Raw genomic sequence first — 26,221 nt, 5'->3', positions numbered from 1 at the left:
GGATCCTCAGTCGGAAGGGACCCTTCACCGATGAGGACTATGACACCGAAATGCAAAAGACATTCCTCGATGATTTTAAAGTCTTGTAAGCTCCATAAATTCGTATTGGCATATACTCGAGGAGCTAATGTTATTATCAATTAGAGTCATGTTTGTACCATACCCTCCAGTGGGAGAACAAACAATTACGCTAACAATAGAATAGCGGAGCGGGAGGTCTAGGCTGCGAAATCCTGAAAAATCTCGCCCTCTCTGGCTTTAAAGATATTCATGTAATAGACATGGACACGATCGATGTCTCGAACCTTAACCGACAATTTCTCTTTCGAGCCTCCGATGTCGGAAAACCGAAAGCTACGGTGGCAGCCTCGTTCGTAATGTCCCGTGTCAAGGACGTCACCATAACCCCATACTACGGTGCAATTCAGGATAAGGATCAGGAATACTACATGCAGTTTAAGCTCGTTATCTGCGGTCTCGACAGTGTTGAAGCAAGGAGATGGATTAATGCTACCTTGGTCGATATGGTGGATATCGATAACCCGGAAAGTTTGAAGCCACTAATTGATGGTGGGACGGAAGGCTTCAAGGGGCAGTCCAGGGTTATTCTTCCCACGCTCACGAGCTGCTATGAGTGCTCTTTGGATATGCTCACGCCACAGACCGCCGTACCCCTCTGCACGCTTGCTACAATTCCCCGGCAGCCGGCACATTGTGTTGAGTGGGCGAGTATTCTGGAGTGGCCAAGAGTGTTTGAAGGTATTTTTAGCCTTTCCCTAAGGAGTGGGGTAGGAGCGGCGGAAGGCTGACGGGTGGGACAGATAAGAAGTTGGATAATGATGATCCGGAGCATGTCCAGTGGATCTACGAGCAGGCATTGCATAGAGCCCAGGAGTTCAATATTTCCGGCGTCACGTATTCCCTAACCCAGGGCGTAATCAAAAATATCATCCCGGCTATCGCTTCGACAAACGCCATCATCGCCGCTTCTTGTTGCAATGAAGCTCTCAAGATCGCGACAGGGGCCAATCCATATCTTAACAACTATATGATGTATATCGGCAATGAGGGTGTCTACACTCATACCTTTGAGCACGAGAAAAAGGACGATTGTCCGGTTTGTGGAAACTTGGCGACTGATTTCGCGGTTGATCCCGAGTGGACACTTGAAGAGTTCATCGATAGACTTAAGGAGCAGCCGGAAGTGTAAGTCTCCCCCTTACATCCATCTAATCCGTAATTAATACTGTAAGCAGTCAAATCAAGAAACCGACCTTGGTCACCGAGCGACGGAGGCTATATTACCAGGGACCACCACAGTTGAATGAGCAGACGAGGCCAAATCTTGAGAAGAAAATGAGGGATCTTGTGGACAACAGAGAGGAGATAGCAATTACCGACCCTGGGCTACCGTTTAGCTTGCGATTGAATGTTATTTTCTCGTAGATTGCAAGATCATATGGTTATATTTTGTCAAGGTCAATTGTAGCCTAAACCTTATAGCCTTTTCTGGCGGCGCTCTCATTCTACCTGAATCAGTGCTTTAGGAGAAGTCTTGAAGGTTGATTTCCTTGCTTATGATGTGCGCTGGATTTGGGTTTTCGAGTGATGGTTAGTGATGGCGCTACTTAATACCGGAGTCAGCTCATTGCCGTCCAATAGCCTTGATATTGTGATCTTCCAGGAAGGCTCCGGCAGCAGATATCTTTTTAGTTATCAAATTCAAGTTATGTGTGTGGTTTAAGTTCTCAGCAAACTGTGTTCTCCGTTTCAAATTTGTGCTCGAGCCATCCGGCGCCTTCCTATCGCCAAGCCGGACCACATCTTAGACTACCGTATGCTTCCAAATGGCAACACCATGACTTGATGCCCGTTGTCAACAACTCGTTTCCGCCGACTCCCCTATCCCTCAAAAATGTCTGAAAGATTGGGGCCCAACGTCGTGGCAACAATTGCCAGCGCTGCTTCGGCGGTAGCTGCGGAATCGAAAATACCCCCCGAGTCCGCCGCTTCTGTTTATCGGAAGAAAAAGCCACCTCCTCCCGACACCCCCGAAGGCACACGCACCCGATCACTGGTGATCCTGTCATTCTGGATTGTGGTCATAACGGTCGGATTACCGTTATGGTGGATTACGACAGCAATATACCGTGCCCCGCTGCCGTTGAAAGAGATGCAGAGCTGGGCTGATGGGAGGGTGGGTGTTTCTTTCCTGTTGCCTTCAACCCCCTGTTTTTTTTCTTGCTGACAGCTTCGAAGGCTTGCAGGGCGGAGTTTCCATTACTTATCGAGGTTGAAGCACCTACACTGCCTGATCCGGAGAATCTATTAAAGACGGTCCAACATGCTCTTGACGACGCGAACGATTTCTCCGCCCACCATTTACGGCTACGGCTTTCCACGAATTCCTCCCAGGTTGAAGATGGGGAAGAGAGCGTTGCGGCGACCCTGCGACTATCTCAGGGAGCTACGGGATCTCCGCATTCTTATGTTTTGAGTCCTTCGTCTAGGGCTATCGATTTGTTCTATTCGCCGTCTTACAACCCTACTAGTTTGTCGGCTTTCGTGGCCAGTACACTCCAGGAGATCTTTGCGGAGGAACAGCAGATGATTTCGTATTTGCTGGCTTCGTCTGCCCCTGCACCTTCGCCGTCACCTTCTTCCGGGGGTGGAAATGGCGGGAATGGGGTTAAAGTTGTTAATAAAGTTAACACTGTTGAGATTGCTAGGAAGATGAGTCGAATTGTCAAGTACTCGCCTATGTACCACTTGACATTTTCGCTGTTCACCGCTGCTGGAGATCCAAGTAGCTGGGAGATTAAGGAGGCGGTTTCGGAGTACCTGCAACCACTGCTTGATGCTCTAGGCGGGATTAGTGGGTTTACGGTGGACTCGCAGATACAGTTCTACGCCTCGTTGTCTTCTAGTGTTGTTCCGACTTGGGTACCGGATTCGGAGGAGGAAGGTTCTAGCGGGAAATATTCCTTGAAGAAAGAGGACCTGAGTAGCTTTATAAACAGTGCTGAGTGGCCATTGGTCAGCATTACAAGCTATCCTACTATCAACTTTATCATTTATATCCCGGCGACCGACCAGTCGCCGCTCATGATCCCGACGAGCTCAACCAACGCGTTCTTGTTACCACAGTGGGGTGGTGTTATGATCCACAATCCACCGGCTGAAACTGATAATACGCATTTGACCAAGGAGGCACTCAAGCCGGCCTTGGATATCTTTGCGACACAACTTCTTTCACTCCTCGGAGCTCCTACGCATCCTGCCTCGCTGCCTATCCGTCTAGATTCCCTTACCCGTCAGCGCTCTGCCGAGCTGTTGGTTTCCGCTTCCTCTACCTTGGGATCGCTGTACCGCCTAACGCTCGCCCTCCCATCCATCTCGATCCCTTCATCTGTGTCTACATCTGTCTCATCAACGCTCACATCTCTCACTGCGGCTTGCCAGGAGCTCCGCCACGGCCGTTTCGGCGACGCTCTAGAAGAAGGAAGGAATGCCGAAGAACAAGCTGAGAAGGCTTTCTTTGAAAAGAGTATGGTTGGGCAGGTATACTTTCCCGAGGAGCACAAGGTGGCTGTGTACCTGCCACTGATGGGCCCGGTAGGGGCTCCACTGCTCATGGCTGCTCTGAAGGAAATTTCGAGACTGGTTCGGGCTTGGAAGGCTAGTAAACTTAAGAAGTAATCGGCTGCGCTAAGGGGAAAATGGGTGGATTTCTTGTAAACTATGATTTATGGAGTTTTTAGTTTTTCGTTACTTTTTTCTCTTTCTTTTTATGGTCCTCTTATTTTGATACACTCGATACCGCTTCTTGCCCTTGCTAGTGCATGCATTACATTCACCTAGGGAAGGGCATGGTATATCACAGCAGACAGGGTGGCCCAACTGGGAGGGTTTGTGCTAGGTCTGACAAGTGTTAGGAGTTGAGGGCCTAGGGGTGCGGTACTCGAGTAGACTGCCGGTATGATTACCATGGGCCTCACCAAAGGAGAGGTGGAAAAAATTAGCTTGGCAGTTGACGGGTGAACCGTTGATTAGGACCCTTTTTTCAACACACTTACCCGCACACCAACCAATCACCCTTGACGTCAGTGCCTAGGTTGTTTCCACGAATATAAACTTTTCCCTTGGAATCAATCGCTCGGCCACATAAGTTATTTACTCCTTTTCAACCATGGGCCCCTTTAAGAGAAAAATACCAGCACTCAGGGCGGCACGAGTATCTACCAGCGCGGGAATACAAAGCAAACAGCAGGTTCATCCACTACATGGTTATTACAAGCGTGCTCCCCCACCTCTTCCCACTATTCACTCCCGCCCCACCACAAAAGCTAACAGATAACTCCAGTACTCCTCGAAAACCCGATAACACCCGCGAACACCCTCCCGCCCACATCTCCCGCTGCCTCCGACATATCCTCCAAATCTCGTGTAATATTCGGGACCCGCCTCGCCGGCCCAACTGAGCGGCGCGAGGCAAAGCGCTCGGGCGGGCGGGTCGTAGCCGGCGTGTGGATACCGCCAAAGCCAGTGGAGCCGGATAATTGCTGTATGAGCGGGTGCGTTAATTGTACTTGGGAGGTGTTTCGCGAGGATTTGGAGGAGTGGAGGGGTGCTGAGGGGAGGGCTAGGGCTGCTCTTGCTAAATTGGAAGGTAGGGGTGGGGGAGGCGGGAATGAGGGGGGGCTTTGGGAGGGGTTTGAGGATATTCCGGTTGGGATAAGGGCTTTCATGGAGATGGAGAAGAGGTTAAAGGAAGGAAAGAAGGTTTAGATTCGGTGCTGGGGATAAATGGGTTTTGTCTGTTTGTTTGGGATCGGAGTTTTTGGTTGGTTGGGTATATATTTTGCTTGGTTTGTCTTGTCATGATTGTATCATAACTATAACCGCACTAGACTACCCCCTTTGAAAATCCATGATATTACTTTAAGCGGTATTTCATGTCCTTTCCGACTTTCTCCCTGACCCAGTCCTTCATCAATTCTCCGACCTCCAGACACTTCTTCCTCCCCACCTCCGAGGCCGCCACGAATCCCTTCTCGTCAAATACCCCATCACTCTCCACAAATACCAATCCCTCCTTAATACCTCCCCATCCTCCGCCACCGCCCGTAATCGCATACCCGAAAACATGCGCCGCACTCCCATCACCCTCCTCCACGAAGGCCGCAGCCAGCATCCCCCTCATCGGGACCCCCGCATCGACGAGCGCGAGCATGACAACCACTATAGCCGAAGTCAACAAAGTATGTAATGCGTACGCCATGGACGCCTGCTCATGCTGGATAACCTGTAAGGTGATTTGCAAAAGCGTGCGGGGGTAGGCAGTACGTATTATGAGTGGGGATATGGCGGAGCGAAGGAGGGCTTCTAGGTGTTTTTCGCGAACAGCTTTCAGGAGGATCATTAGTTAGGCCGGCCGGCCGGATTTGGAGCGGAAAAGGGGGGGTGACAAACAGGTAACTCCGGCGGAGGGCCTAATTGTTATCTCTAGGTAAGCTTCTAGCGGGATTTCGTCTCTGGGCTTTACCTCTATCGGGCCGTTGATTGATGCTAGGAGGGTTGTTGGGCCGTCCGTGTATTGCGCGGAACCGTCGGCCATTGGGAGGGGTGAGAGGAGGGCTGTTGGGGCGGACATTGTCTTTTTTGGGGGGGTGTGTGTTGTGTTGTGATTGTGGTGATGGTGGTGGTGGTGGTAGTGACGATGAAGAGAAAGCTACGAGTACAGTATCATAGACTACTGGCAGACTACTTCGCGAATGTGTGGGTTACATTCACAAGCAAATAAACGTCCCTTGCTTAAATGCCCAAAAGTGGTTTAGGGATGCTGGTTGCCGTGGTGATATAAATTTGAAGAACGCAAGCTGGTGCTTACTGTAACCTCAGACCTCAATACCGGAACCCAAAAAACATTGCATCAAGCAACTTACCCTGAGCACATCGCCTAAGTATGATACACTGAGTATGCTGAATAAGAAATTACACCAAGGATAACATCACAACTGAATGACTTGAACACATTGTAGCCTGCTGCTACCCCTGCGGGAGCAAATCCCAAGGCTCGAGGTCTCGAGTGGCCAACGTGGGTGGGGACTTCTAGTTTAAGTATGATATAATACAGTACGAGTAGACTACCGGTACATCTCTCTTTCCCTCGAATGCCCCTCTGCTCCCCCGCCCACCCCATCAGTTCACAGCCTCAAGTTTTTTCTTTTTTTCTTTTTTTCTTTTTTTCTTTTTTTTTTTTCCTTCCTACCTTTTCACCTGCCCGCCTTACTGTAACCTATCCCCTTTCCAATCTTACCCTCTTTATTTTCCTTCCTTCCTTCCTACCTTCCTCCTCTCCTTCCCGCCTCACGCTTGTTCACAACGACAAACTGGGTCTTGTCTCTCTTTTCCTTCCTTTCCTTTTGAGAAAATTCTTACCAAATTTGAAACGAAGGTTGGAAAGATGAAGTACGTACTAGTTTCTGGAGGTTAGCATTTTATTCTCCCTCCCATACTTTCGGGTTCGGTAATGGGAGACTGATTGTGGCGATCGAGTTCTAGGTGTGATTAGTGGGATTGGGAAGGGCGTTATTGGTGAGTGGGATTGTTTCATTCTCTACTGCAGTGTGAGATACAGTCTGTGCTGATACATTTTATTAGCCTCTTCGACGGGTCTATTGTTGAAGACCATTGGTCTTAAGATTTGTCTCCTCACTCCAGGTTTTATTGTATCCCTCTCGCTAAACCGTAGCTTTACGTCTCGGCCATTAAGATCGATCCGTACATGAATGTCGATGCAGGAACTATGGCTCCCACCGAGTATGTTTCTCCCTCCTTTTTCTCTCGAGAGTCGGGGAGTTGGGGAGTCATTCGTTGGTTGCTGATTGGCAGCGGTCAGACACGGTGAGGTGTTTGTCCTCAATGATGGTGGTGAAGTCGACCTGGACCTTGGCAATTACGAGAGGTACCTTAATATCACGCTTACTCGGGAGAATAATATCACTACCGGAAAGATTTATCAGCATGTCATTGAACGGGAGGTCTGTTCTCCCTCTCAGCCATTAATGTTGCGGGCGAGTTTTTTTATTTTTTTTTGTTAAAATTGGAGGAAAAATAGAGACGTGGTGATTACCTTGGGAAGACTGTCCAGGTCGTTCCTCACCTCACAGATGCCATCCAGGATTGGATCGAACGTGTGGCTCGCATTCCCGTCGACGAGACTTCTGAGGAGCCGGACACTTGTATAATAGAGTTGGGAGGGACTGTGGGAGATATTGAATCTGCGCCCTTCATTGAGGCAATGAGACAGCTTAGACGTCGTGTTGGGAAAGGGAACTTTCTACAGATTCACGTTTCTTTGGTTCCAGTCGTGAATGGGGAGCAGAAGACGAAGCCCACTCAACAGGCCATTAGAGACGTTAGGTCTGCGGGCCTCGCACCTGATCTTGTATGTCTAACTTACGTGCACCAGGGATGCAATACCGAGGCTAATCCAGAACAGATTGCATGTCGCTGCCAGGAGCCGCTGAGTAAAGCTACTGTTGAGAAGGTTGCAGCATTCTGCGATGTTGCGCATGAACAGGTGGTTGCAGTTCATGACGTTAACTCCACATACCATGTCCCGCTACTCCTTGAGCAACAAAAGTTAATTCATCTCCTCACATCCGTGTTGGAGTTAGAGAAACTCAGTATTGCGCCAGCGCTTATCCAGAAGGGTATCGATATCTGGAATGAGTGGAAGACTCTTACCCTTGCACAGGACAGACTTTTCGATAAAGTCGATATCGCGCTCGTAGGAAAGTATACTGATCTACACGATTCGTATTTGAGTGTCGTCAAGAGTTTAGAGCATGCTTCTATGAGGTGTGGGCGTAAGTTGAACTTGGTTTGGGTTGAGGCCGAGGCTTTGGAGGATCACATGAAGCAGGAGAATCCGGCCAAGTTTCATAAGGCGTGGCACGATGTTTGTACTGCTGGGTATTTTCCATCCACCTCTGCATTTAGGTCGGGGGATGCTAACGAATGGGCTGAGTCTAGCGGTATCCTAGTTCCTGGCGGATTTGGAGCTAGGGGTACTGAAGGGATGATCGCAGCGGCAAAGTGGGCTCGTACTAACAAGATACCCTACCTTGGTATTTGCCTCGGGATGCAGATTGCAGTGATTGAGTATGCTCGTCATGTCGTTGGTCTCGAAGGTCTGTTTAGGATGATTTATTCGGATAGTAGCATCAATCACTGACATATTCATAGATGCTCACTCGGTTGAAATTTCCGCTAGCTCCACTAACCCGGTTGTCATCTTCATGCCTGAGGGCAGTAAAACTCATCTTGGCGGAACTATGCGTCTTGGTATTCGCCCAACCATTTGGCAGCCTAACAGTGAGTGGAGTAAGCTCCGCCGGCTGTACGGTGAGAAGGAGGCCATATTGGAACGCCATAGACATCGCTACGAAGTCAATCCCGAGTATATCGAGAGATTGTCTGGGTTGAACTTTGTCGGGAAGGACGACAAGGGTGAGAGAATGGAGATTGTTGAGTTGAAGGACCACCCTTACTACGTTGGCGTTCAGTTCCATCCTGAATACTTGTCCAGGGTGCTGAGTCCTAGCAAGCCGTATTTAGGTTTTGTGGCTGCTAGCGCTGGGTATTTGCCCCTTTCCTCATTGGCATGTAGGAAGAAATTTTAACAATCATAGTGTTCTCGACCAAATGCTTGAGAAACTCCAGAAAATCCAGCCCACGGTGGCACCTGCCGCCGCTCTAGTCGAACTTAATGGAACTCTAGAATAAAAGACGTTTTGTTTTTGCTTTGCTTTCAACTATCTACTTTGTCTCTGATCCCTGTCGAAAAACATTCTTAGGTGGCCACTGCACGTTGAATAGTGTTTTTCTGTGTGATGATTGTGGAACTCAATGTTGAATAGATACCTGGTTCAATGAATGCCCTTACGCGGAAAATAAAATAAAAAATATGGCAGTAGTAATGGATGTTATATCAGAGAGAGTGGAGTGCGAGGTGGGATTTATTGTTCCTCCTGCCTTTCCTCCTGCCTTTCCTCCTGCCTCTTCTCCCGCCTCTTCTCTTCTTCCATCCGACTTAGCTCTTGTAATATCTCCGTCCCATACACTCCTATCTCCCCTGACATGTTCGCCGCCTTCTGTGCCCAAGTCCTAGCATTCGATATGCGCCCCTTCTCCATTAAAAGCTGAGCGAGAGCAACAATACTCTCCACATGGCGCTGCGAGGCAGCAACGAGAAACCACTCCTCAGCAAACCTTGCCTCCCTTCCCCGCCAATAAGACCCAAGTTCGTAGGCCGCCTCAACAACCCCACCAGCCCCAGCTCTAGCCAGTAATCCCAACCTCTTCCCTCCAACCCCCTCAATCTCTTCCCCCTCCCCCTCCTCCATCACCTGCGCAAGAAAATAGCACCCCCTAGCACTCCCCATCTCCGCCGCTTTCTCAAAAACCTCTCTAGCCCCTTGCAAATCTCCCCTATCCTTTCTCAGTACGCCCAACCTGACCCACCCCTCCATGACCTCCCCCCGGCCCGCCCTCTCGAACCACTCCTCCGCCTCGGCAAGTTTCCCCTCCACCTCCGCCGTCTCACCCATCCTGAACGCTGCACCCGCATGCTCCGGTGCGACCCTAGCCAGGCGCTTGGCCATCGCGGCTAGATCCGCCTGTGCCATTTCCAACGCCTTCCCGCGGAGGACCTGTGCCGTGAGGAGGGAGTGCAGATGCACCACCGCGCTGGGCACATTCATGTGCGCGCAGGTGGTCAGTAAATGCCTTAACAGCGGGGCGCTACCGCGGGCATTAAGTCGGAGGAGGAGACGGGCTAGGATGGTTAAATCCTCCGGCGTTACTCCATGGTCTTTTTCCTCCCTCTCGTTGATTAGTTTTTACTTTATCCTATTTTTACCCCCATCACGAATCGGGGTGTTGGAGGGAGGAAGGGGGGGATGGAATAAACAAACCGCTGCAGAATTTCTCGCCCAGAGCTTCCGACGGTGGAGACGTGGTTCTCCCCGCGTAGTCGTTTATGAGCGCCTGTGCTGTACCTGGGGATATTGGGCTCGCACCGGATTTGTAAGCTGAGAGGAGAACTGAGGGTGGGATTGTCATTGTCTCCGCTGCTCGTCGGGATACGGCAGGTCTTGGGGAATATTTGCCGCGGAAAAGGGCTACTGTGCGGATTTGCGGCAGCGAGAGAGAGGTGACGATCCTTGGGTAGAGGTTGAGGTTTGGGCATGGGCGCTGGAGGGGCAAGGGTGCGACTGCTCGGATCACCATCGTGGAGGAAGGTCGCTGAGGAGAAATCATTTGAAAACAGATGCTAGAAAAGAGAGTGTTCATCAAAAGGTGCAGTGCTTTTGGATGACGAATGGTAGTTGCGGATACCGGCCGTGCTTGGAAAAGAAAAGAAAAAAAAAGAAAAGAAAAAAGCTTAATTCATAATATATTATTAGCATGAGATGATGATCCGATAACCGCAGTGGCTAAAGTAGGTGGTATCCAATGGGGATGGCACAAAAAGAAAGCATTCGACACCGACGGGACTCGAACCCACAATCTTTGCCAGACAGTTATTTTCTTTAGAAGAACCGGAAAGCAATGCGTTAGCCATTACGCTACGGTGCCGGAGTTATAGAATTCAGTGAATTTTTGCACCTTGTCTGTTGGCCCCAGGAGGAGAGAGGTGATGGGGGCCCACTTGCGCGTTCTTACCGGCTGTGGCTTCTTCCATTTATTTATCATGAACGCTTTGCATTGTGTGGGGGCAGGCTTCAGATGAAATGTGGGTGGGCTTGGATTGTATGCGCGAGTGAGGGCTTGTGATGCTTGGGTAGGCATCAGGTCATGTGCTTTGGCTGTTTGTGATGCGTTGCATGCTTGAATTCTTATAATGGGAGCTCCTTTAGGGGTCCTGGGATTCTATCCTTAGAAGAGATATTGGAGGGTATTGGAGGTTCGGGTTTCACACCGACCGGATGATAAGGTAAAGTTGCTCGGACAAAAAGATCTTGGATCAACCAAGCATTGCGGCTTAAAATGTCCGCTCATCTTGGCACAAACAAAAACATTTAAAGAAATCTCTAGCATCACCTAACATCACCGTCCCGAAGGGTATCATCCAATCTCCTGGACATCAACCTCCCACCCCCGACTCTACTCACCCGAGAGCAAACAGAAGCGAAACATGCCACCCCGCCTGGGAATCCCCCGCCCAAAAATCCACCACCCCATCACCAAAAAACTCCTAATACCCCACCGCCACTTCTTCCCTCTCCCGACCGCTACCCCACCCCCACAGCGCTTCACGACCAGCAAATCCCTCCCATACCCACCACGCAGCCTTTTCAGCCTAGTGGCCGACATAAATGCCTACCACAAATTCCTCCCGTACTGTGCCGGCTCGCGTGTCACCCGAACCTGTCCGCACACGCACCTGCCAACAGAAGCAGAGCTCCGTGTGGCTTGGGGCTCATTCGATGAGACTTTTTCCAGTGTCGTTACGTGTTCGGCCGAGGCCGGCACTGTTGAGGCGAATGGGGACCGGAATGGGATTTTTGAGAGGTTGATTACCAGGTGGGTTGTGAAGGGTGAGGAGGGGGAGGGGGGGAGTGTGGTGTCGTTGTCCTTGGAGTTTGGGTTCAAGAATCCGGTTTATGCGGCTGTCAGTGCGGCGGTTGCTCCGAAGGTTGCCGTCGTCATGATTGAAGCGTTTGAGAGGAGGGCCGGGGAGGTTTTGGGAGTCGAGGGGGAGGGGGCCGTGTCGCGGGCACAGGCGCCGGAGGGGGAGAGGGCCGCGGGGTGAGGGTTGGTTGGTGGGGGAGGGGTTATGCTTGAGGAAAGCTGGGTTTCGCTTATACAGAGATAGAGGGATATCGATAGAGTGGTGTCGGTATGTTTGACCATTTGGCGTGTTTGTGAGGCTTCTTGTAGTATATTTGCTGGGTGTGCTGGATTTCGTTGGTGTAGGATAGAGTGGTCTTTGGGATTAATCATCTGGCGGCGGGATATTGGGGTGTTCTGCAGTGCGTAAATTTTTTATACTCTGAGGGAATCTAACTGAGTGAGCATTTTATATGGTCATACATGTTTTATGTCCATCACTGAAACTACTGACACGATGCCAATATATCACCAAGTATCGTAGATCACTCTTTTCCGCCGGCGGTCTCCTTGAAACAAACCTTTGACGCGGAAGCAGGAATGGTCTAGGAGTGAGTGATACTTTGTGACGGTGAAATAGTGCTAGAACAATGTCTAAGCTTTGGGTCTAAATTCTATTGATGGGGATATGACAACAGCTTACCGTCAAAGGCACTATAATTTTTCTCTTGAAGCATTATGTGGGCGTTCTCTACTCGAGTATATGAAATCAACACTTCAAGATTTGGGTAATTATCATACCGACCTGCAGATCCTGGACTGGGTATTGAAGGCCGGTCGGTACAAGGGTTTTTATCTCTATTTTAGAAGAAGTTTCTCGGCCGCGATATTTGCACCCTTATGGTTTGTCGCTTTCCACTCCTAGTGCGGATCATTCCAGAATCGACGATACAAATCTCACGTTCTAGCAGTAAATCTTGGCACCCGATCAGTTTGTCGATAAACTATCCCACCACCACCACCACTACCCCACTTCAGTACCTCCACTGCTACCATACCACCGCAGCCAGGGGTGCTCTAGCGTCAGAAGCCATGACGCAGGACACTTTGGCAGAGATCCCCCCGCCAAAGGATCCAAAGGATCCCAAGGACCCCACACCGTTCAAGTTTGGCACTCGCCTGCTCACCGATCCATCCAGCGTCTTCGAGCACAACGCCTGGGATCACGTCGAAACCGACGAAGCCTACCGCGCCACCTCGGCCGCGCAGATATCCTTCCAACGCTCGCGGCCGGTGGATCCCTTCAACAAGCAGCGCTTCAACAGCGACCCGGCCAAGTGGTGGGACGCCTTCTATAAGAACAACACGACCAACTTCTTCAAGGACCGGAAGTGGCTGCACCAGGAGTTCCCGCTGCTGGAGGCACTGACGAGCCAGGGCGCTGGCAGGGCCACCATCGTAGAGTTGGGATGCGGGGCCGGGAATACCTTTTTCCCGGTGCTGAGGCTCAACGGGAATGAGGAGCTGTGTCTACATGGGTGCGACTTCAGCCGCAAGGCAGTGGAGTTGGTGCGCGGGCAGGAGGAGTTTAGGAAGGAGGTGGAGAGGGGGGTCAGGGTTTGTGCTTCTGTCTACGACCTCTCGCAGAGGGACACTTTACCCGAAGGGGTGGCGGAGGGGAGCGTGGATGCGGTTATTATGGTGTTTGTGTTTTCCGCGCTGAGTCCCGAGCAGTGGGCCGATGCGCTCGCCAACGTTCGCAGGATGCTGAAGATAGGTGGGAAAGTCCTGTTCAGGGATTACGGGCGTGGGGATTTGGCACAGGTCAGGTTTAAAGCTGGCCGCTACCTCGAGGAGAACTTTTATGTGCGCGGGGATGGGACCAGGGTGTACTTTTTCGACGAGGACGAGTTGAGGTGGATATTCACCGGCGAGGAGAAGAAAGTGAAGGTTGAGGACCCGGGCGCAGGGGATAAGCCGCAGGGAGATGATGATGATGGAGAACGAAGTACATTTCCCAAAGGTGACTTTGGTGGCTTCAAAATCAACAACATTGGCGTCGACCGGAGAATGCTGGTTAATAGAAAGACACAGGTGAAGATGTACAGGTGCTGGATGCAGGCGGTTCTAGAAAAGCTGTAGAGCTCGTTATCATTGTTGATATCCAGTTATAATCATCCAATGATTCATTCATTGACAAGCCGGTTGAGGTCTTTTTATTTTTTATTTTTAGAAAATCTAGAGTTCTTTTCACACCGCTTTGTCCTGGTTCCAGCATATTATGATATGTGTTTTGTGTATCTTCTATGACCGGAAATGTGTCTATCATATGTTCGATATACATGCTAGAGAAGGAGGTGTATTGTGCCTGGTCGCTATGCGTTCCTACAGCCCGAATAACAAGAATGATTACTGCAAAGCTCTCCGTGGATGATGGCTATCATTGACAAACCACCCACCCACCTTTACCACCCCATCATGCCGCGAGCTCATTTCTAAACGCAGATAGTAAGTTTCCAGTGAAGGGTACCGCAATACTAGCAATGAAGCTCAAAAAACCTCCCTAGCAAGCTAGTCTCGTCCCAGAATTTCACCATTAAATTTTCGAAAGTGTACCAGGTGTTTTCTCCACTTTGATTGCTCGGGAACAACGGTTCCTTCCCTATATCATATATAAGCCCTTGTTGCCGGTTTCTTTCATCTCAAAATACATAAAAAAATGCCTTTGGCGAATCAGGAGCTGGGAGTCTCTTTAGAGTTGTCAGTACAAGTACTAGATATCCTGTTGTCAGCTGCTCATAGGTAAGGGATGTTTATGTGGGAGACATCCCTATATATACTGGGACTTTGCCTTAGGCATGTTATGTTAGCGGCTGCTACACCATGTCTATCGGTTTCTTATCGCATAATAGTCTGGTCAGATGCTTGTATAACGACTGTCACGTTCAGTTCTACGACAATTTCTACAGTAAAAAGAATACATTTTCATTGCCGTGCTGATCCCTTGCTGTCCCTGTCTCCAAGAACAAGGGCACTGTGTGGACTGCTAGCCATTGATGATGATGTTCCCTAAGGTGTCACATCGGCCAAAGGCGTCCGACCCGCAAACCCTTCAAGATAGTGTTGATGGTACAAGTACTATGAATCAAACATAGGCCTTATTGGAAGTTGTGTTTCCATAACAAGGTGTGCTAACCAGTATTTCCGTAGATGGCTCACTATGATCGGTAATTACTAGGGCATAGAATACATTATACTTAACTTTGTACGATAGAAAACACCTTCAGGCTTCATGATGTCTATGATATGATAGAAATGGGAAAATAGCTCAGTTGAGACGAAGGTGATAATGGATACAGACTCAGACACAAAGTGGAGCACAGAGATGTAATTACAGTCAAGGAGTGAATGAAAACTTAACATTTGAAGAGTGGAGCTTGGCCTATATATATATATACAGGTGTAGACATGTCAAGCTGCCATTTACAAACCAACACTTAGAACTATGCCTACTCACTTACATAATATATAGTAACCTTTATACTTTCACATGCCGACCAACATGCTCCCCTACACTTCCAATACATCAACTCTCTGCTGCTGGGATTTCTATACCATTTGTCTAGACCTGTCTAACACCCACACCCCTCCTACTTTACCTCTACTCCACTCCACCTCTCTCAACCTTTAGTAAGCTCATACAGGACTCGGAGACTATTGATTTGTATTTTGATACAAGCATCATATACTTTAATTGTTTTTTTGAGAGAGGACTCTTCTTCCCATCAAGGGTTTTCATAATCTGTGCCTTAGAATCTTGAATGGTAGAAAAAGCTGTTGGCGAGCTGGATGTTCTGTCTCTCGCCAACAGTGCCAATTTTCTTATCAGGATTCTGGATCTCCCTGTCTATTTTATCAATATTCTCACTTGTCTTTTTATCCATGTTATTAAAATGCTTACTTGTCTCTTTATCCATCTTATCAAAATGTCCACTTATCTCTTTACCCATCTTATCAGAATGCTTCACCAGCTCTCCATATTTATGATTCTCATCAATGCGATTGTTTACTATGCTGGTTCCAAATTCAGCAAGGGTAATAGTAGAGGTAATAATTAACATGCCAATCTGAGTACCAGCAAATTGCAGAAAGCCTAAACATATGTTTAGCTACCTCTCTTCTTCTCCAGGCAGGATACAATTTACCTGAGAAAGACATTATTAGATTTCAACTACTGCTCTCATTAGTTTAATCTCATAATTGTTGCTTTTACTAGGATATATGGGTGTAGTTATGCAAAAAAGGTATGGTTCGTGCCATCCAAAACGTGCACCAGAAATTACAAGAACTGGAGCAGGTTGAAAACTACAAGCTTTTGCCAACATTCCCACTTTTCCATTGGATTATAGTTTATCCTCATGTTCACCGTCAACTCCTCAGTCTAGCGAATAGGCAGGTGACTTTTCCTCATTAGTCGGAACATAGATGATACCTGAATACCAATGAAGTAAAACTATAATCAAATTGGTTTGATAATATGAGCTCTTATACTCACAAATGATGCCCCAAGCTGCCACCCCCCACGGAGGATACTATTAATGTCTGTGAATAAACAGACAACTTCCGCTGTTGGATAGGGGATCACTAGACAGAATTTTCCCTAAACCCTTATTGCCGTTCGCCACTAGCCGCAATTTAAATCCTGTTCAACAATCCGTGACGTCTCTCAGAAAGCGGTATTCTGTTCTTGGTATTCTTGATAACGTGACATCCCCCAAGCTAGCTATTTTCCCCCTCGTTGGGGAGAATGGAGAAGTCAATGGCACTAGAGTGGGGTTAGGACGTTGTGTGCGACTGCGGGCAATGTAGTTGCGAGTGATAGTGTGTGAGTAATCGCTTTAAAGCCACTCACAAGGACTGGATTCTAAATCATGATACAGAAAGCTTCGCTCCAGTGAGAAACCCACCAAGTATTTTTCAACGATATTACAGGAGGGGGGGGGGCATCTTGCTAATTTGGTAAGATACCCCGGACAACTTTTGCTACTACCATGGGTGTTTTTAAGTGACGCGTGCCTGCGCTTCATTCACAGCATTTCGGTGGAAAGTCACAGGCGGTATGGGTGTGCAGGACTTGGAAGCCTCTTGTAGATGCAAGTGCGAGTGTAGTAGGTAAGAAACGGCATTTTATACTAACTCGGTATTGTGTTCCAGTTTGCTTTGCCCCCCCCGCCTGCTCTCCGCTGATACTCCGAGAACTTGATCTCTGATGGCCCCGACTCTTAGGTGGAATATGGAACAACTTGAGCGGGGGAGTAGTGAGCCTCAGCACCATTTCGTTTTGGATTAATTTAGATATGTACTCGTATTTGTGTGTACTGGAGTACTTGTAGTCTAGGATGCGAGTATCTTGTGCAATTAACTGACGCAAATAGTCGTTATGTCCAATCCCTCGCTTTGCTCCCATAGGCAATGACAGCATCAGCTAAACTCACTCCCGCTGCCGGTATGGTACAGTGACCGTATACGCAGAAGCGTAGCTGCGGAGTTATGAAGCTAAGTTACAGCCAACTCGATCGTATCGAAATTGTGAAACTAAATGCTCCGGGAATCAACTCCCCCCCCTCGTGCCGTTCAGGATATTTCACCTAAAATCACACCTACCAAATAGTTCAACTCTCGTAACTCTAGTTTAGGCGCAAATAGTAATTATGTTCAAGGTACTTGGCTACTGTGGGCTGAAGATGTGTGTGCCACCATCTGTCACTAGCTGCGATATTAGCTCATGGCCTGAGGGGTACTACTGCGTTTGAGAATACTCCGGAAAACGAACACCTAAATCATCGGTTACGTGCGTACTAAACACACGTTTAGAAGTACACTGGGGAAGATAGGTAGTTAGTGAATGTGCAGTTCGTGACTTGGGGTAGCGACCCGGGAGAACACTTTTGCGCAGTGGTGGAGTATGGAGAGGTTCGAGGTCTGATAGAGCTAGAACTTTACTGTAGAGTGTATTGAACACGTAAGCTACGTTTGTGGTTGTTTTTTTTTTCCCCGAGTACCACCGGTACAGGAACCACTCGAGTATACTCTCACGGTACGTATGGCACTTGTGTTGAGGTATAGGCCGCAAGCGACTACGCACTGCACTGCATCACCCACCACCCCTTCACTTAAACGTGGTGAAGGCTGTCCCTGCACTCGGAAGATGGATTCCCAACTATCTACCGGTACACTCGAGTACATAATGCCAACACCGTGCACCACATGGATTGGTAAGACAATTGGCTAAAGTGAATATTGGAGGAGGGAAAATAAAATAGGGAAGCAACGAGGCGATGAAACTTGTGCTAAATGAAAAATAAATGTTATAACAACCCTATCCGTGGCCGGCGTGGGAAATGGAGGATGAAGGAAAGCTAAAGATTCTCTCAAGAGCCCCCGCAAGCTACCATTTGGGCGCAGTGCCACCTCAATGCGAAAAGAACACTAACCAAGTGAGTTGCAGGCAACCATACATGCAGAGTGCACCTGGGGAGATTTGCAGCTTACCGTTACAAGAGCTGGATCTCTGGGATGAAACTAGCAGCGTTCCTCCTCCCTCTGACTCAGTCGATCTTCCAGCAACTCCACTATCACGTCATGTCCATACTTGATTGCATGATGGAGCGGTGTCCGGCCAGAGTCATTGACTGGATCCAAATCAATATCTGTTCGGTCCAGCAGCATCTGGACTATTCGTGCGTTCCCCCCCGAGCAGCCCAATGGAGTGGCGCTTGGCCATCTTCGTCTACCGGATTGGGATCAACCTGAGAGTGAGCGAGGAGAAGCCTTGTCAGCTCCTCCCAGTTACGCCTCACAGCCCAATGGAGTGGTGTGGTGTGATGGCCATCTGCTCTGTTCGGGTCGATATCTTCCCTGCACAGCAGTAGCCTCACGATTCCCTCATGCCCCCCCCGAACAGATATATGAAGCGGGGTTTGGCCACCTTTGAGGGCTGTATTTGGGTCAACGTCGCTTCTATCAAGAAGTAATTTCACAATCTCCTCGTTTGCGCTCATAGTAGCTCGATAGAGTGGTGACCGGCCGTCCAAGTCGGTCGGGTTGGGAACGATGTCCTCCCGGCTCAGAAGAAGCTTCATCACACCCACGTGACCACTCTCTGCGGCTCGATAGAGCGGGGTTCGGTGATAACTATCTGATAGGTTGGGATTGACATCGCTCCGACTGAGAAATAACTGCACTAGCCTCCCATTTCCCTTCTCAGCTGCCAAGTATAGAGGCACTTGGTTCTTTAAATCTGCTAGGTTGGGATTAACAGAGATTTTATTTAGAAGTAGTCTTACTACTCTCTCGTATTCGTTCGCGGTTGCCCGGGAGAGTGGTGTTTGGTTATTATGGTCTGCTGCGTTAGGGTTCACATCTTCTCGAGCAAGAAGCAACTTGACAACCTCCTCATGGCCACCCCAAGCAGCCCAATATAGGGGGGCCTGATTGCCATCCTCTGCAAGATCTGGGCTGATGTTAATACTCCCTAGTAGCAATTTCACCACTCTCGCATACCCCTTCTTATACTCCCGTCGACTGTGTTGGGATTGAGGTCTCTCCGGCGTACCAGCTGTTCAACGATCTCATCATACCCATCCCTAGCAGCCCAACAGAGCGGTGTTCTATTTTCACAATCGCACAGGTCAGATTTGACATCTTGCCGGTCCAGTAATGCTTTCACTATGCCTGTTCTTCCACACATGACTGCCCGAGAGAGAGCTGTTTGACCGCTAGCATTCGCTATGTTGGGGTCTAAATCTCCTCGGCGTAGAAGCAGCTCTGCGACCCTCAAGCGGCAGCTCCGAGCAGCCCAGTAGAGCGAGGTTTGCCCCTGGCCGTCCACCGTATTAGGGCTAACATCCTTCCGTTCCAGGAGCACCTTCACTGCTCCATCATGGCCATATTGAGAAGCCCGAAAGAGCGGTGTCTGGCCGTAATAACCCGCGGCGTTGGGGTCCACATCCTTCCTATCCAATAACAGCTTCACAACTTCCTCATGGCCACTCATAGCAGCGCAGCAGAGTGGCGTTAAGCCCCATTGGCCCCTTAGGTTAGTTAGCCTTGGGGCCGTGACTACTGAAAAGCATCTTTGCTAACCCTTTTTTCCCGCTATTTTCAGCCAAAAGGATCTTCGCTATTCCTTTGTTCCCACTATTCGCAGCATAATGGAGCGCTGTCTGGCCATGTATATCTGCTGAATTGGGGTCGAGATCATTCCTGCAGACCAGAAGCCTCACCACTCCCTCAGAGTCACTACAAACAGCCCAGTGAAGTGGTGTTCGCCCGGAGCCATCTCGATGATTGATTCTGGCACCCTTCCGATCCAGCGACACTTTTAATACCTGCTCGTGTCCGTTCGCTGCAGCGTAAGTGAGCGGCGTGCGGCCTAGCCAGTCCTCCTTGTTTACATCGGTAACACCCACTGCCGCTAGAAGTTCACTAATACCAAAAGCTGCAACACAGTGCAGCGCTGTGAATTTGTGGCGGGCAAAATTTGACCGGAACGCACCCCTCACCTGACCATGGCAAAATAATACTTCTGAGGCTATATGATTCTCAAAATGTTTGAGGAGTATGAGAGCAAGTGACATCACTGGCTCTGTGATTTCCTTCTTGGCATGAATTCCCCAGTGGCAGGAAGCATACCCCACCAAGCTCAATTTTGAGGGAATTCTGAGGGGATTAAGTGGAATATTCTTGACAGATTCGAAGTTTAGATACGTTAAACAAACCTCTGCCATAGTAGCATGAGCGTTATAGAAGGGTTCAGGATGGCCGCGCAGATAATCCTGCAGGGTAGCATGCAGCAGACGGACCGTTGAGGTTTTCTTGTCGACAATTACCAGCCCAAGACAGCATCCCAGCAAGGTCTGAATTAGAGGAACATTTTCGCGATCAAGATCAGCGGACCTTGATGGGCCAACCCTCACGGCTAGGGCATGGCAAAGCTCACCGACGCTCAGAGGTCGCTCCGCCAAAGCAATCCACATTAAGACTGCCATTCCTAGTCCTGGTCGGTCACTGCGTTGCTCTCTTATTCTATCCAAATTCGCCGCATACGCGTCACCTAGGCCGTTTCCCATCCGGCGGAGCTTTTCTCTTCTCCCCGAGATAGTCGTCCGTCCCAAGATCACTTCAATTTGCAAAGCAACGAGCAGAAATCTTCATACCGTCAGTGAATTTCTAGGTTCTCACTCTACCAGCTCAACAACTCACATTTCGAAAAATGCCTGAGGAATGGTTGTTATTATTTCGGCCCTCAGCTTATCATCCATTACTTCAGGATGAGGATCGTCATCCAACTTCTGAGCTAGATATTTTGTGATATCGTCCTGACTAGGTCGAACATTCAGAATAACAGTAGGGATGGTGAGATACTGTTTGACCTCCTCCGAGATGTGCGGTCTCCCCGTTAGGAATAGGCGAGTCCCTTTTGAAATCTGTATAATTTTGCGAAGAGAGCGGAGAAGCTCGATTCGATGCTCTACCAGACACTCATCCAACGCATCAATGCACATAAAAATCCGATCGAAGGATGGAAGCACCACCTGAAACAGTTCAATCAATTCTGGAAGCCGGAGTCCTCGACCCCCAAGTTGGCCCATCTAGCTCCGGAATGCTTGGTGAACCTCTTCGGGAATATCCTGCGACGCTCGAAGGAGCTGCTTTAGAAGCCCCCCGATCATATTGGCAGCAACGTGCTCCCTCTGGTGAAGATGATCACAGTGAAAACACGCAATACCGACGCTCCCCCCCACATTTCTATCGCACAAGGTGTCGATTACAAGAGAACTAAATTAACACAAGGGCCGTAAGTGATGGTTACATATAAAGAGGGTCTTGCCGCCTTGAGCCCAACGCTACCTAATAAATGTCTTTCCAGTCCCGGGGTTTCCAGAACACAGTAAAATAGAAGAATCAGGATCGCTGTTGTACCATGCCTGAAATTCTGGAAGTTCTAGAAGCCAGTCCCCAATATTGTCAAGCCGGCGCGTGCGAACATCTTGATGTCTGGTTTGAGGCTCGAGGGGTGATATCCATGACAGAATTCGCGACCTCTCGTCGTCAGCAATGGTAAACAGAATATTGGTATGGTGGCTATGCGAGGTGTTGTAATTGTTTACGGTGTTAAAGCTATGGCTATTGTGGTTAAAGTAATCGGAAGTGTCCTTAGAGCTCATCCTTGAGGGGCCGAGGGGTTATTGGCTCGGTGGATGGACTTTATATAATGAGGGAAGACTCGGTGTTCGCCTTTGGGGAAGGGAACGATGTTTTCTAAGGCAAGTGAGGCAATGCGGGGTTGTGGTAGTAGACTCTGAAGCATGTCTGACAGAACCAGTGCCAACCGAAACCCCCAACTCAGGCCAAGGCTATGATGCCCGAGTATGGCATAACCACGGTAGCATCATACGAGTACGAGTACAGTACAGCACTCCCCCATCAGCGACTCTCGCGAACAAGAGTGCATGATAAGGTATCATAGGTATGATACAAGGAATTTTCACACCGACATGCCAAGCCTATTGTGGCTGGATTCATATCAGAGAACGGTGGACTATCGTACCGCACAAGTGTCCATCCTATTATACGATAGAATTGCTCTGTCAAGATTCGAGAGCCATTGGCTCAACCCCTCAGCAGTTACAGTACGAGTACATTTTATTACCAGGTCCGCATCGCATAGCTTCCCGGGCGCATTGATCAGCACAGCTGTCCATATTCTCTTCACCGGGAAGCTCTTTTTTCCGGCCACCATCGTGGTCCTTCGTTTCTCGAGCCTGGGATTACCCTGAGTGAGCGACTATGACGCTGGCAGTTCCTGGTGTATTGAGAAGCGAGACACATTATGAGGCAAAACTTCTACCAAGTCGAGATCCAAGATACCCCCTCAAGACCCTGCAGGTGGGAAATTCCTCTAATGGGGTATATGGAGTTGAGACAGTATGGCACTACCATGTAAACTATTATTTAAAAAGGGGATTGGTTGCTCACGTCTTTTTGCTCACACTTTCAACCTCTCTGCATACATGTAGGCCCCATAAATTTACATTTATTCCCGGCATATAGTCTACAGAAGTCTACCTTCCCGAGCCGCAATAAAACCTACTTGGCACGGGAAAAATGCAAAGGCGTAGGCTATTAGAAGTTAATTTATTATAACTACTAACTTCATCCTTTAAATAGAGCAGAGGATCTATGGTTATACAATCTCTGCATTCACAAATTCCGATTGCCTATTCGCCTTTAGGCGACTCATCAATTTGAACCCTCTTATCCTCTCCACCACTAACAATACCCAAACTGCTCCATTCAACATCAAAAACCTTTTCCTTCCCACTAAGTCCTTCCCCTTCCCTCTTTATTGTCCATATGCTCCCACTCTCAGTTGCTCGAACATCCCAAATCCTCAGTGTTCCATCATGGCTTGCGGAAACCATCTGCCATTCACTATTCTTGTTGGGGCTCAATGCGACAACAGCATTCGTATGCCCACGTAAGGTGCTGGTAGTAACTGTTGAAGCAGAAACTCTTGGGTCGTGTAGGGTGATGTGACGAGCAGAGCTTCCACAAGCAAGTAAGGATAGGGTGGGCAGCACACAGACTGATAATAACGGGTGTTGCGTCGTCCTTGAATCGGCCAGAGAGCACGTGGCAAGATCCCAAGTGCGGATGGTGTGGTCCCAGGAGACGGAATATCCGACTGTCGAATCTTTAGGGTCAAAAGCGACGCCCGAGACCGGGGATGTGTGACCTTCTAACATCCGTAAAGATCCATAGCGGGGTGGGCCTGCTGAGGATTCCTTTCTCCTTTTTGCCTTCGGCACCGGAGCTTCCTTTGGCGCTTTAGGGGCCTCGGATATATTTGTTGTCCAAAGCCCAACCAGCGAATCCATTCCGGCAGACAGTACTCTGCCAGAGCTAGAATCCACGCTAATTTTTTCCACCGTACTTCTATGACCCACAAACTCTGCCAAAGCAGAAACCTCAGATATCTCCCCAATGTATTCCCCATCAACCTCCCATATCCTAAGTCCCCGGTCCATACCGGCGGAAACTATTTTCGTAGCAGACATCCATTTCGTAGTCTTGACAGCGTCGGTGTGGCCGACACCAGTGTACAGACACTGCGCGCTCTCATTCCAGACTCTCACAATCCCGTCATACGAGCCGGATAATATTCGTCTGTTCTCCCCCTCGACAGAAACCGAAGAAACCCAATCATCGTGCTGGAAGGCTGCTTGGAACTTTGGTGGGAGGATAGCGCGGACGTACTCGAGGGTGAGAACTGATTCTGATGAAAGACCATTGTCGGAAAGATATTTCTCAATGGAGGTTCTCAGAAAGCTGCCATTAATCAAGAATTCAAACGGCGTGGCGGTAGAGGTATCAAGTAAATGATTGATAATCTGCGACAGCCCATAGCGTTTTAGATTTGCAGGGACGAGAATCGGCGCAGTCGGTACAGCGATTTCAGGATGTCTAGTTGTGAATTTAACTTGAATCTGATGTGTAGATTGGGGGTCAGTTCCACCCATTGGCGAATCTTCCGCCGAAGTCATTGTAGACTGTGGTGGAGTGAAAAATGATTTTTTATGGTTCGAAATATTTGAGAAAAAGAAATTGTCTCGGGGAAATAATGTTTGTCTTGGCATGCGCGAGGTTGTCGGTCGGGTAACAAGTGACAAAATAATTGCGGACAGCCAAGTCTTTGACGAAACTCACATCCTCTCTAACTCACCAATTCTACCACAATCGCCCACCATGCCTCCAAAACGCATGACCGCAAATCCCGCAAAGCCCCTGCGTTACCGGCCAGGTAAACCAATTGCGTCAGAAGAATCGGATTCCGAAGAATCAGAAGACTCTGAAGCTGAAGGGTCCGAAGAAGATCCTCGACAACCCAGCAAGAAAGCCGCCGCCGAAGCTCCCGCAAAGGTCTCTACCGCTCTCCGAAAGGTTGACCTTAGCAAGCGATTCGAAGAAGGCCGCAAAGAAGAAGAACAACGAGCAGCTGAAGAGGCTAGGAAGCGCGCCGAGGAAGAGAGCAGCGAATATTCAACAGCTGACGAGGACGAGGAAGAGGAATCTGAGGAAGAAGAATCTGAGGAAGAGGAAGAGGAAGTTCCGAAAAGAGTTCTTTTAAGGCCTACATTTATTCCGAAGGGGAAGCGCGGCGTTGTCGCCTCCCCCGCTCTAGACCCGGAGGTAGAGGCAAAGAAGAAAGCTGAAGAGGAAGCCCGGAAGAAAGCTGAGGCGGCGGCGCTTCTTGAAGAACACATCCGTCGCGATGCAGCAGCCAAAGCTGCTGGAAGAAAGGGGTGGGACGACGATGAAGATGATGGGGAGGGCCTAGATGACACAGACGACCTCGATCCAACCGCCGAACGTGCCGCCTGGAAGCTAAGGGAACTAGTTCGCGTCAAGCGGGAACGGGAAGAGCTAGAGAAGATAGAAAAGGAGCGGGAAGAGATCGAACGTCGAAGAGCAATGGATCCCGAATTGCGAAAAAAGGAGGACATGGAGTACGTCAAGAAGCAGCGCGAAGAAAAAATGGAGAATAGGGGCAAAATGGGTTTTATGCAGAAATATTATCACAAAGGTGCATTTTATCAGGACGATTCGGAGATCTTAAAAAAGGACTACGCAACTACTGCTGTGGAGGACGAAGTCAAGAATCGGGATGTGTTGCCAAAATACATGCAAGTTCGAGGCGACGAGGTTGGGAAACGTGGAAGGACTAGATGGACACACCTAACGGCAGAGGACACGAGCATGCAAAACGGAGGAAGTCCTTGGTTCGACAAGAATGGTATCAACAAGCGGGCTTCCGGGAAACTCGGCGGGATGCAGGACGATGAGAGATTTCAACCAGACGACAGGAAAGACCGAAGTGGCAATGGTGACTACCGTGAACGTGCACCCAAAGGAAGAGACGACCGAGACCGAGATCCCCGTGATAGAAGGCCTCCCGGAGGCCCGCGGGGTTCTCGTGGGAGTGATAGTGGGGGGGGCAGATATCAAGATCGTTTTGTTCCGGGTGCTGGGGGTTCACACCGGGACCGCTCCAGATCCCCTTACGATAGGGACCGTCGGGATCACGGTAGATATAATAGGGAATGGAGTGAGGAGCGACACGATCGGGATCACGACAGGGGCAGGGAGAGGGGCAGGGAGAAGGGCAGGGGCAGAAACGGAGACGGAGACACAGACATAGATCGCAAGAGACCATACTCCCCTCCAGGGCAACGGAGAGATGGCGATGGTGAGAAAAGGCGGAGGACGGAAGCGCGATAAGGGAGGTATATGGAAATAATATCATGTATTATAGCAATTTTAGCATACTACCGCATAACTCACACGTTCCCCTTCTTTCCTTTCTCTTGACCTTCTAATAGTGACAGGATACAGTACTCGAGCTTCTCCCTAGGACCTCAGAGTCAATTTCAAAGGACTCCGGAGATCTAAATCAATGCATTCAATTTAAATTTCTTCCCCACTACCGGCACCAGACTCCCCATCTAAGAGACCATTTGAGGCAATGTTCCAGGCC

General features: G+C 49.2%; 9 protein-coding genes; 6 read left to right on the top strand and 3 right to left on the bottom strand.

Annotated features, from left to right (window-relative positions):
• Positions 1–30: 30 nt before the first annotated feature.
• GSTUM_00010688001 (uncharacterized protein) lies at positions 31–1,446 on the top strand (the record flags this gene model as incomplete). The annotated part of the gene is made up of 4 exons (XM_002841465.1): positions 31–129; positions 201–759; positions 822–1,206; positions 1,257–1,446. The coding sequence occupies 4 exons, from the start codon at positions 31–33 to the stop codon at positions 1,444–1,446; spliced, it is 1,233 nt and encodes a 410-aa protein (XP_002841511.1).
• A 469-nt stretch (positions 1,447–1,915) lies between these two features.
• Positions 1,916–3,771, top strand: GSTUM_00010687001 (uncharacterized protein; the record flags this gene model as incomplete). XM_002841464.2 has 2 exons in its annotated part: positions 1,916–2,197; positions 2,260–3,771. 2 exons carry the CDS (start codon positions 1,916–1,918, stop codon positions 3,697–3,699), a joined length of 1,722 nt encoding a protein of 573 aa, XP_002841510.1. The 3' UTR covers positions 3,700–3,771.
• Positions 3,772–4,936: 1,165 nt separating this feature from the next.
• GSTUM_00010685001 (uncharacterized protein) lies at positions 4,937–5,718 on the bottom strand (the record flags this gene model as incomplete). XM_002841463.2 has 2 exons in its annotated part: positions 5,473–5,718; positions 4,937–5,406 (listed from the first exon to the last, which is right to left on the bottom strand). The coding sequence occupies exons 1-2, from the start codon at positions 5,615–5,617 to the stop codon at positions 4,937–4,939; spliced, it is 615 nt and encodes a 204-aa protein (XP_002841509.1). The 5' UTR covers positions 5,618–5,718.
• A 647-nt stretch (positions 5,719–6,365) lies between these two features.
• On the top strand, positions 6,366–6,774 carry GSTUM_00010684001 (uncharacterized protein; the record flags this gene model as incomplete). XM_002841462.2 has 4 exons in its annotated part: positions 6,366–6,491; positions 6,565–6,597; positions 6,664–6,696; positions 6,755–6,774. Exons 1-4 carry the CDS (start codon positions 6,467–6,469, stop codon positions 6,772–6,774), a joined length of 111 nt encoding a protein of 36 aa, XP_002841508.1. The 5' UTR covers positions 6,366–6,466.
• A 13-nt stretch (positions 6,775–6,787) lies between these two features.
• On the top strand, positions 6,788–8,987 carry GSTUM_00010683001 (uncharacterized protein; the record flags this gene model as incomplete). XM_002841461.2 has 8 exons in its annotated part: positions 6,788–6,822; positions 6,902–7,043; positions 7,121–7,450; positions 7,505–7,837; positions 7,931–7,980; positions 8,041–8,198; positions 8,254–8,647; positions 8,700–8,987. 8 exons carry the CDS (start codon positions 6,788–6,790, stop codon positions 8,791–8,793), a joined length of 1,536 nt encoding a protein of 511 aa, XP_002841507.1. The 3' UTR covers positions 8,794–8,987.
• Positions 8,988–9,026: 39 nt separating this feature from the next.
• GSTUM_00010682001 (uncharacterized protein) lies at positions 9,027–10,362 on the bottom strand (the record flags this gene model as incomplete). Its single annotated transcript, XM_002841460.1, has 2 exons — positions 9,027–9,880; positions 9,984–10,362. 2 exons carry the CDS (start codon positions 10,360–10,362, stop codon positions 9,027–9,029), a joined length of 1,233 nt encoding a protein of 410 aa, XP_002841506.1.
• Positions 10,363–12,522: 2,160 nt separating this feature from the next.
• GSTUM_00010681001 (uncharacterized protein) lies at positions 12,523–13,764 on the top strand (the record flags this gene model as incomplete). Its single annotated transcript, XM_002841459.1, has 2 exons — positions 12,523–13,538; positions 13,632–13,764. The coding sequence occupies 2 exons, from the start codon at positions 12,523–12,525 to the stop codon at positions 13,762–13,764; spliced, it is 1,149 nt and encodes a 382-aa protein (XP_002841505.1).
• A 9,140-nt stretch (positions 13,765–22,904) lies between these two features.
• On the bottom strand, positions 22,905–24,264 carry GSTUM_00010679001 (uncharacterized protein; the record flags this gene model as incomplete). XM_002841458.2 has 1 exon in its annotated part: positions 22,905–24,264. Exon 1 carries the CDS (start codon positions 24,228–24,230, stop codon positions 22,905–22,907), a length of 1,326 nt encoding a protein of 441 aa, XP_002841504.1. The 5' UTR covers positions 24,231–24,264.
• A 57-nt stretch (positions 24,265–24,321) lies between these two features.
• On the top strand, positions 24,322–26,023 carry GSTUM_00010678001 (uncharacterized protein; the record flags this gene model as incomplete). XM_002841457.2 has 1 exon in its annotated part: positions 24,322–26,023. One exon carries the CDS (start codon positions 24,322–24,324, stop codon positions 25,963–25,965), a length of 1,644 nt encoding a protein of 547 aa, XP_002841503.1. The 3' UTR covers positions 25,966–26,023.
• Between the last annotated feature and the right edge of the window lie 198 nt (positions 26,024–26,221).

The sequence above is a fragment of the Tuber melanosporum genome, assembly GCF_000151645.1.
Source record: "Tuber melanosporum whole genome shotgun sequence assembly, scaffold_72, strain Mel28".
Taxonomy (NCBI): Eukaryota; Fungi; Ascomycota; class Pezizomycetes; order Pezizales; family Tuberaceae; genus Tuber; species Tuber melanosporum.
This window is presented reverse-complemented; position numbering and strand designations above follow the sequence as displayed.